Source organism: Leptonychotes weddellii, chromosome 5, assembly GCF_054177405.1.
Source record: "Leptonychotes weddellii isolate Sample4059 chromosome 5, ASM5417740v2, whole genome shotgun sequence".
NCBI classification, from domain to species: Eukaryota; Metazoa; Chordata; class Mammalia; order Carnivora; family Phocidae; genus Leptonychotes; species Leptonychotes weddellii.
In genome coordinates this window covers 27,784,232-27,793,888 of record NC_138373.1, presented here as the reverse complement: position 1 = coordinate 27,793,888, position 9,657 = coordinate 27,784,232, and the positions used below count along the sequence as shown (strand labels likewise).

At 51.3% G+C, this 9,657-nt stretch overlaps 1 protein-coding gene across 8 annotated transcripts in view; it reads left to right on the top strand.

Annotated features, from left to right (window-relative positions):
• The window catches only part of CIITA (class II major histocompatibility complex transactivator), a 58,673-nt gene that overhangs the window by 35,505 nt on the left and 13,511 nt on the right, over positions 1-9,657 (top strand). For 7 of the 8 annotated variants that reach the window (XM_081820043.1, XM_081820035.1, XM_081820036.1 and 4 more), the window contains exons 2-10: positions 438-581; positions 829-924; positions 3,238-3,300; positions 3,478-3,558; positions 5,610-5,654; positions 6,309-6,461; positions 6,931-7,074; positions 8,246-8,410; positions 9,160-9,228. In XM_081820043.1, the coding sequence (XP_081676169.1) occupies positions 438-581; positions 829-924; positions 3,238-3,300; positions 3,478-3,558; positions 5,610-5,654; positions 6,309-6,461; positions 6,931-7,074; positions 8,246-8,410; positions 9,160-9,228 (960 nt within the window). The remainder of the gene's footprint in view (positions 1-437; positions 582-828; positions 925-3,237; positions 3,301-3,477; positions 3,559-5,609; positions 5,655-6,308; positions 6,462-6,930; positions 7,075-8,245; positions 8,411-9,159; positions 9,229-9,657) is intronic. The other variant, XM_081820041.1, reaches the window with a different exon arrangement.

Sequence of the window (9,657 nt, the reverse complement as noted above, 5' to 3'; positions counted from 1 at the left end):
GAAATTGAGGATAGTAAGAGTATCTACCTCATATGATTGTTGATGTGAGAATGGAATGTGCTAGCCCATGTGTCTGGCACAAGGTAGGTGCTCTACAAATCTCAACTGTTATCACTCATGGCAGCACTAGATGTGGACCTCAAGTCTCCTGGATCCCAGGTGTAAGGTGTCTTGAATCTACACTTCCCCACTTCCTTTCCCTGTATGGTGGGCATCTTCCCAGAGCAATTATAAGTTCCTTGGAGGAAGGAGATATGACTTGCTCTCTCCACTGCCCAGAGCATATAAGAGGTGCTGAATGAGTACTTCTGCTCACTTTCTTTGGCTCTCCCAAACCCTGGCCTTCACCAGGTGATCCAGCTAGGAGCTATGGTAGGTGTTAATTCTCTACATCTTTCCAATGCTCCCTGCACTGACTAAATGTGTCTTCCTTCCAGGCAGCGGACAGTGTGCCGCCATGGAGTTTGGGTCTCTAGAAGGCGGGTACCTGGAGCTTCTCAACAGCAGTGCCGATCCCTTGCAGCTCTACCACCTCTATGACCAGACGGACCTGGCTAGAGAAGAGATTGAGCTCTGCTCAGGTGGGCTCTCCTCCCTCTGGCCCCTCCCAAGTCCTTCCTCACCCCCCTCAGCCTGCGGTGGAGACAGTCAGCAACTGGGCGACGTTCTGGCCGCTGAACTCTGGTCAGCACCGCGGACAGCTCCAAACGCCTGCGTGTTGTTTGCTTTCCAAAGGGGAGTTCTCCCAGCCCCGCCCCGCCTCCTTCCTTCCCCACCAGCCCTCTTCCCAAAGCTTTCCTGCTTCATCCATGGGGCTTTTCCCTCCAGAACCCGACATGGACACCATCAACTGCGAACAGTTCAGCAAACTGTTGTGTGACATGGAAGGTGATGAAGAGACCAGGGAGGCTTATGCCAATATCGGTGAGGAAGCATTCTGAACCCAGAAAAGGGCCAGTTGAGGGGAAGAGTTCCTTTTTCTCTTTTGGTAACCTCACCCATTCACCACAAGCCACAGCAGTCTCCTCCCTTATAAATTAGGGCAAGGGGGATGCAAAGCAAGGGCTAGAAAAGAGACCCCAGGGAAGAAGGGAGATTGACCCCTTGGCCAATGACCACCAGGCAAAAAAAGTCTCACTTTTGTATCTTCTGCCTCCAGTTCTGTATCTTTTTATATTTCTTGCTCTTCTTTCCTTCCTTCCACACAGCCCATACCATATACCCCTCCCTGTCTTCTCCCTAGCTCCTAAGCCAGACTACTCTAGTATTTGTAATACCTACCATTTGGGCGCACTTGTTGCATGCAGATCACGGTATGTGTGTTATTGCATTGAATCCTTACAACAACAAAGGAAGTAGATCCTATTAGTATCTCCGTTTTATGGAGGAGGAAATCGAGGCTTAGAGAGGTAAAACAGTGTACCCAAGGCTGCATTAGAGATAGTAATGGGCAGCTCTGAGATTCAAAGCTAGGTCTTTCTCATTTCAAAGTCCTTATTTTTAACCACGAAAAGGAAAGAGTCTAGGGTGGAGAGGTTCTCTAAGGCTTAAGCTGAGAGGCTGATTTGCAGGTTTAAAAAGGGCTACTATTTTCAGATAAGGGCAGAACTCTTTGGAGAGATGTGTTGCTGTTGGTTTTTGTTTTTGTTTTTTGGAGGGGAGTGGGGTAAAGGCTCCCTCCTCACCACTATCTCATACAGAGGCTCTGTTGAATTAGAAAAAGATGCCCCTTTTTCTGGAGGATGCAGCCCCCATTTGTCCTCTTGCTGGGCACCCTTGTGCAGTGAACAACCTGTACAACCGTTTTTTGTGGCCTTTTTCCTGGCAACCCAAGAACCACATCACTCAGGAGGTCTGTGCTTAACGTGAATGTGGCCAGTCTTTCCCCAGTGCACAGTTAATCCTGCAGCACGCAAAGTGGAAAATGGAGAGTAGTAACTATGTGTCTCAAAAATTACAGAACTAAGAAATCTGCCCACTTCCTTTCCTTCTTGGGAACTTACTTGAGGAAGCAGAAGTGTTTGGTGCTGAGGGCATTCATATTCCTCACATCTGGAGGCAGTGATGAAGGATTTGAGCATTACTTAGGATTTAGGGGCTTTTTGCTTGGGGGCATCTACACAGGAAGTGGAAGCTGCCAAAGCAAGGTGAGGCAGAAGCTTCATCCAAATCTGTTGCTCAAGTCTGTGGGCTTTCTCTGTGCTTCTAGAAAGCCAGGCTCTGGCCTGAGCATCCAGTCATTTGAGGCATCTTGAAATATGTCTAGAAAAGGGCTTCCATATGTGCATAGTGGGTGTAATAATCACACCCGCCTCATGGGATGGCTGAGGTTTGGATGAGTTTCTATGTGTAAAGTGTTTAGGAAAGGAATTTGCAAAGAGTAAGTTAGGCACCCCCCTCCACGACCACCATCACCATCGTCATAGTCATCATGGTCACTGCTCCCCTTTTATGGCTCTCCATTGCTGATAAAATCAACCCTACCTTTCCCCCAGCATGAAACTTTCCCGTGGACACCTGTCTCTGAGTTTTTCAAACACTTTCCTCACTCTGTCCTCACTGCCTGAAGCCCTCCACTTCCCATCTCTCTGACTGTGACCATCTTTCAAGGCCTGGCTCCAGGATCCCTTCCCTCAGGAGCCCTCCCTGACAGACCTGCGCCACCATACACTCTTTCCTCTGACCTCTTGCCATGATAGCTGTCTTCCCCTGGGCTCCAAGTCATGTACCACTTTATATAATTAACCACTATTTAGTAAGTGCTTTTGGTGTCCTAGCTACTATTTTTGATGCTTTAACTTAGAGGTGGAGCCTCTAATCCTCACCATCCATCCCTGGGTTGCAGGCATTTTTTGTTCTCATTACACAGATGAGGCCGTGGAGTCCCAGAGAGGTTAAGCAGTTGGTCCAAGTTTGCACAGCTAGTAGGGTTAATGGGGTTTAGAGCTGGGATTTAAACTTAAAGCCCGTGACAACTCTACCACACTGCATTGTACTACTTGACAGTGATAGTTAAGTTTTCATGGATGCATATCATCCCTTCAATTAGATTAAGAGCCCATGAAGGTTCAGGGTTCCTTCATTAATTTGATCATTCATTCAGCAAACGCTGATTGAGCACCCCCGTGTGTGCCAAGGCTGGAGGGTCACAGTTCCCTGGTACCTACCCCAAGACCAGGCACACAAGAGGTGTTCAGAAAACTCATGGACTGACTGTTCTTTTCCTTGTCTGGGCAGCGGAACTGGACCAGTACGTGTTTCAGGACTCCCAACTGGATGGTCTGGGCACAGACATTTTCAGTAAGTTGGGGGATTCTTGGCTCAGCCTGCGTTTCCTTCCTTGTTCCTTGGGGAGCATCATAATACCTGATGACCACCCTTTGAAGGGCAGTCAGATCCCACCCCAACATAGGGACAATGAAGGCTCACTTTGGGCATCCACTGACTACGTGCTGGTGTCTTTTTTTTTTCCCGAAGTCGAGCACATAGGATTGGAAGAAATGATCAGCGAGAGTGTCGAGGTGCTGGAGGAAGCAGGGCAGAAAAGTCAGAAAAGACGTGAGTAAGCCCCTCTCTGATCTGACCTCGGCCTGCTTGACTCCTGGCCCTGCCTTGGCTCCAGAGCCTCCTGTGGCTCACAGTGGCTTCCCTTGTTAAGTCCTGTCTGCTCTGCCTGGGTTTGGACGTTCTACCCCTCACTCCCCTCACTGCTGTTCCCTGGTGACCCAGGGAAGAAGCAGACAGCCCAGGTGCTAATGGCCATTCTCCAGGTGTGTCTCTGCCCCTGGCTGTCTTGATTGCCATTTCCCAAAGGCCATTTGGGCTCTGGCTTCTCTTTCACCCTTAGTTGTCACCCCTGTATTTGAGGGAGGTGTCTTTAACCATAGATTCTGGAGTCAGCAAGAACTGGGTTTGAGTCCTGGGTCTGCTATCTATGGGTTGTGTGGCCTTGAGCAAGTGCTTGTCCCTCTCTGAGCCTCCTACTCTGTCTCCGTTTCTCCTTAATCTGTCCTTACTGGCAGTCCCTATGAGCTTTTGAATGCAAATCAGATCATTCTGCTGTCCTGTTAAAGCTCCAAGGACTACAAAATATATACACAAGGCCTATATGATCTGGTCCTTCCCACCTTTCCAAGCTTGCCCTGGGCCAGGACATTCCAGCCACACTGGCTTCCTACCGTTCCTAGAACTCACGTACCCTTCCCAGCCTCCAGCCTCGGGGCTCTTGCACTTGCAGTTCTATCTGGAATGCCCTTTTCCCAGTTCTTCCCATTGCAGGCTCCTTTGAATCCTTGAGGTCTTGGCTAACATGTCACCTCCTCCTGAAGGCCTTCCCTGACCACCCTTCCACATGGATCACCTCGCTGGTTTTCACCTTGTTTGTGTCTCTCCTAGCCCCTTAGTGCTTGCCACCATCTGGACTTTTTTTTTTTTTGCTTTTTGACTAGTTCCCAATGTGAGGACAGCGATCTTGTCTCTTGTCTTCTGGACTCATTAACTAAGTTCTAACACAGGGCGTGCTGTAGTGCCTCAGTAAATGTCTGCTGAATGAACATATCTGTAAAATGAGCTCAACAGTCGAGTGAGAGCTTCCTATGCTCCAGACCATGTGTCAGACTTGTACCTATTTCTTCATTTGTCAACAGGTGAAGCAGGTGCATGCTATAAAAATTCAAAAGGTGCAAGGATAGTCAGTGAACACAAAAAAATCTCCCTCCCACCCCTGTCCCCCAGACCCTCAGTTTTCCTCCCTGAAAACAGCCTATGTTGCCGGTTCCCTCCAGGGAATTCCTCTTGCTGGCTTGCTTTTTTTGTTTGTTTGTTTTATTTGATAAATATTTTCCCCAGCATTTTACTATGAAACTTTTCAACATAGAATAAAGGTGAAAGAATTGTACTGCAAAGAACCATGTAGCGCTAACAGTCTCCAGTTGATGTTTGGCTGTATTTGCCTTAACACATCTCTCTCCATCTGTCCATCCCTCTCTCCACCCACTCATCCATTCGTTTTATTTTGGGAACATTTCAAAGTAAATTGCAGACACCAGTACACTTCCCCATACGTCCGTTAACATTCTTGTTCTTTTTTAGGGCTGTGTGGAAATTCACTGGGTGGGTGAACTGTGATTTGTTTCGCCAGCCCCTTGCTCAGGGACACATAGGGTTTTCCTCCGTCACTGTGCTGGCACTTGGTCCCTAGCTCACCGATTTTCCATGTACTCCTGCAAAGTAGGAAGCCCCGCCTCTGTTTCACAGATGAGCGATCAAAGGTTCAGAAAGGCTCTGTTGCAAAGACACAAGGCTAGGGAGGGACCCTAAGCAGGTTGTTGTTGTTTTCATTTTTATTTTTCTAAACTCAAACGCGTCTTGTGTCCCCTTTGCGCTTCGGCCTCTTCCAGTCCCTCGCTGCCCTGGGTCTTCAAGGTGGGGTTTGGGCGCAAGCGGACAAGCAGGGCAGGAAGGGTCAGAGGAAGGGGAGGGACTGAGAGCTGCAAGGCCACTTTCCAGCCATTTAAGGCAAGGCCATGTGGCCTGCTGGGGTTCATGGGCCCCTCATGGCTGGGACCACAACTTCCTTGGGGCGGTTGACCATGATGTTTTCTCTGCAGCCTTCCCAGAGGAGCTGCCCGTGGACTTGAAGCACAGGAAGCTGGGTGAGCAGGGTGGGGTGCACCCGGGGAGACTGTGAGGCAGGGAAGCCAGGGCTCAGAGAGGTGAAGTCCCTTGTCCAAGATCACACAGCTAGTGAGAGGCGGAGTTGGGATTCAAACCAAGATCACGGTTCCATAGCCCCCTGCTCTGCAGTTTGAAGGCTGCTGGGAGATTCAACTTCTCCTACAAAGCCTCTCCCCTGACACCCCTTCTTAATTCTGAGTCAGAGCCGAGACCCCGCCTCCCGCCTTACTCCACTGCCCCTCCAGACCACACTTCTCCTTTTGGAGTACAGAGTCACCTAGGGTCAGCTGGTCACCCAGTGCCCTCTGGCCTCCCGAGAGCCCCATGCCTCAGTGAGCCTCTTCCCCAGGCTCACCGTCTCCTCCCACCAGAGGCTGCCTCCTCTCCCTCCACCTGCCCTCTCATCCCACCCTGTTGTTATTGCAAAGTGGGGGAGACCAGTCCCTGAGTGGCACAGAGTGAGGAAGACAAAGCAGTTTCACCCAGGGCTGAAAAGAGGATGGGAGCTCCCTCCAACCACCCGGAGAGAGATCTACTGTGCTTCTGCCATCCTCCCTAGAAGGGCCCCGCCAGGCACCCATTCAGATCGCATCCATGGTCCCCTGGATCTAACATGGTCGTCTTGCTCACAGCTGAGCCCCTCGCTGTGCCCATGGTGACTGGCACGTTCATGGTCGGGTCAGTGAGTGACTCCGCAGCTCTGCCCTGCCTGTCACCACCTGCTGTGTTCAACAAGGAGCCAGCATCCAGCCAGATCTGGCTGGAGGAGACCGTCCTGATGCCTGGTACGTTAGGGACTTAGAGAGGGTAGGCTTCCTACCCCCCCTTCCCTGGGGGTGCCTGAAGAGTGGCCATGGTAGGGCCCACCAGGGACAGGAACCGCCCCTTGGTGTCACCCACTTCCATCCCAGTTAGTCCCATCCTCAGGGTCCCCATCAGCTCAGCCTGTGCCAGAGAATGTGTCTTGGAAGGAAACATCCCTGGGAGATATAGCAGGGAGTCCCCACCCATTAGGGCATTTGCTCATCAGCTCTCTTCATTCATCAGTTATGCACTGAGCACCTTGTCTGTGCCCGCCACTCTGCCAGGTGCTGGGGACACCACCACGGGCAAGACAGACACAGCTGCTGCTCTGGGGGGACAGAGGAGCCTGCCCTTTAGAAAGGGAGTCGGATCTTAATCGGTTAATCAGAGAACAGGATTACGAACATTGCTGCTCTGGAGGATCCCACCTCACTGCCTTTGTCTCCCCAGTGCCCCCTTCCAGTTCCTTGCTGAGCTGCCCGAGTCTTCCTGCTGGACGCATCCAGATCATCCCTGGCCTCCCCTCTCTGCCCCAGGGGCTCTGGCAAATCTCAGGGGCTGGGACGGGGGTGTCTGGTATGGTCATTTATCAAGGTGAGTGTTCAAAGCCTACCCCCCATCCCTTCTCGCGGCTACCTGACTACTCCCTGATCCTGTCCTCCCCCAACCCCAGGCATTTGGCACCTTCTTATGATCCTCCGTCCCCAGAACACCCTTCTCTGACCCCCTTTCCCAAATATCAAAGCATAAGGGCAGAGCTCCCCAAGGTGGTCGGGGTGAGTGACCCACCCACCCAGGGGCTGGACTTTCTATGTATCACTTTTCCCCACCAAGCCTTAGTTTTGCCTTTTTTCCTTTGTATTAAACTTTATTATAGGGGCGCCTGGGTGGCTCAGTTGGTTAAGTGACTGCCTTCGGCTCAGGTCATGATCCTGGAGTCCCGGGATCGAGTCCCGCATCGGGCTCCCTGCTCGGCAGGGAGTCTGCTTCTCCCTCTGACCCTCCCCCTCTCATGCTCTCTCTCTCTCTCTCATTCTCTCTCTCAAATAAATAAATAAAATCTTTAAAAAAATAAAAATAAAAAAATAAACTTTATTATATTTAAAAATCCCATTGATTCATGCTCATCCACAAGCCAAACAAAATGAGATGCTTACAAGAGTTAATGAGGCTCTTCTGCACTCTTAGTATAGAGTGGTGAACTGTTTTGGTATGCATCCTTGCGTGGCTTTTTTGGAATTGCCTTATTTCCTGATCGGCAGGATGGTCTCTGCTGACCTCCCACACTGAGGAGTTGTGAATTGCCCAGGGCAAGTCCCCTTTGGGCTCTCAGGGATGGGAGAGAGGATGAAGTCAGGTGGGGAGACTTCCACCCAAACTAAGAGCATCCTTTAAATGTTGTATGCCAGTTTTTCGTATAATGTGCTGGTGGTCCAGAAGGAAGGGAGCATCCCTGACCTGACCTCCAGGCAAATGAGCACTGACCGTATAGCAGGAAGAATGTTATAGTAGCACTTGCCCTAAGCTCTCTGTGAGCTGACTGTGCCCATTTCACAGGTGGGGAAACCAAGTCTCGGTGAGCTAGGGGTAACTCCAGAGTTCTTTCCTCAGTCCTGTCCTGAAATGTCTTCCTCTGGAAGTTCCCCAGTCTCCTCCCCAGACTTCCCAAGCCACACAGCCTCCTTTGGGATGGGGTGGGGGTGACCCAAGTGGGGTCCTGGGTGGATACCTGGTTGTTCTAACCCTTCCCATTGTCCCAATGTAGGCGAGATGCCCCAGGCCAGCCAAGTGCTTCCTTCCAGTGGCCCAGCTGTGCAGAGCCTCCCGAAGTTCCCAGATCGGCCCGGCTCCACCAGCCCCTTTGCCCCGTCTGCAGCTGACCTTCCTGGAATGCCAGAACCAGCCTTGACCTCCCGTGCAAATACGACAGGTAAGGACCCTCGGGGGCCGGTGAGAGTTACAGGAAGCAGGACGGAGGCCCTGGGGGGAGGAATCGTCTCAATCAGGTTCACAGACCAGGCCACCCACAGGGACAGGCAGGCTGCGTTTAAGGGTAAAACAAGGTAGGGTGGTCTCCAGGGAGTGGAAGGCATAAGAGAACACGTGTTCCACCTAAACCGGACCACTGGCCTTCAGCTACTTGCCACCCAGCACGAAACCAGACCCAGTGTGGCCAGATCTTCTGATTTGTCAGCAGAATCTACAAATCTCAGTTTTTACATAGATACTGTGATTTTTAAAACATTGGTGAAAATTTTTAAAGCATATCTGGCCCAGTTAGGGGTGCCTGGGTGGCTCAGTCATTAAGCATCTCCGTTCAGCTCAGGTCATGATCCCGGGGTCCCAGGATCAAGCCCCGCATCAGGCTCCCTGCTCAGCGGGAAGCCTGCTTCTCCCTCTCCCACTCCCCCTGCTTGTGTTCCCTCTCTCACTGTGTCTCTCTGTCAAATAAATAAATAAATCTTAAAAAAATAATAATAAAGCACAGCTGGTCCAGTTAAAAGCCTCTTTGAGTAGGATACAGCCTCAGGTCACCACCTTATGACTGTTGTCTCGGGGAAGACCCAGCCACCCCCCCCGCCCCCGTTGGTTCTGCCTTTGGGAGCCTCAGAGGACTGAATGTCCCTGAGGCAGGAAGGTCCCCAGGCAGGCCCCTCACCTGAACTTCTTCATCTCCAGAGGACCAGATGTCCCCTACCCAAAGCCGGGCAGTTCACGAGGTCTCCAGCAAGCCTCTGAAATGGCCTGGTAAGTGGTGGCGGACTCTCTGTGCCCTGGGGCAGGAGGTGGAAGCCCGGGTCTGCTTCTATTTCACTCACTCACTCAACACGTACTCAGCCCTTCTCTGTTGGTGGTCTTGCTCATGTATCCGTTCACTTGCTCACTTGATTCTATGAGCAAGTCACATGTGCTGAGGTCCTGCCCTCATAAGCCCACACCAGGGGTTGGCACCTTGTTTTCCAGCCCAAGGGAATGAATGAGGGGAGAGATGGATGAAGGAGGGGGCTGACTCTGGGCACAGGGGCGATGGGAGGTGAGATGATGAAAGGACGACCGAGCTCCTAAGTCTTACTCCGTTCCGCGTGCTTTTCTAAGCAGATATATTAAATCATGCATGTCGCAAACAGCCCTAATGTTATCCCCCTTTTGCAGATGAGGGACTCCTGGGGCATCCCC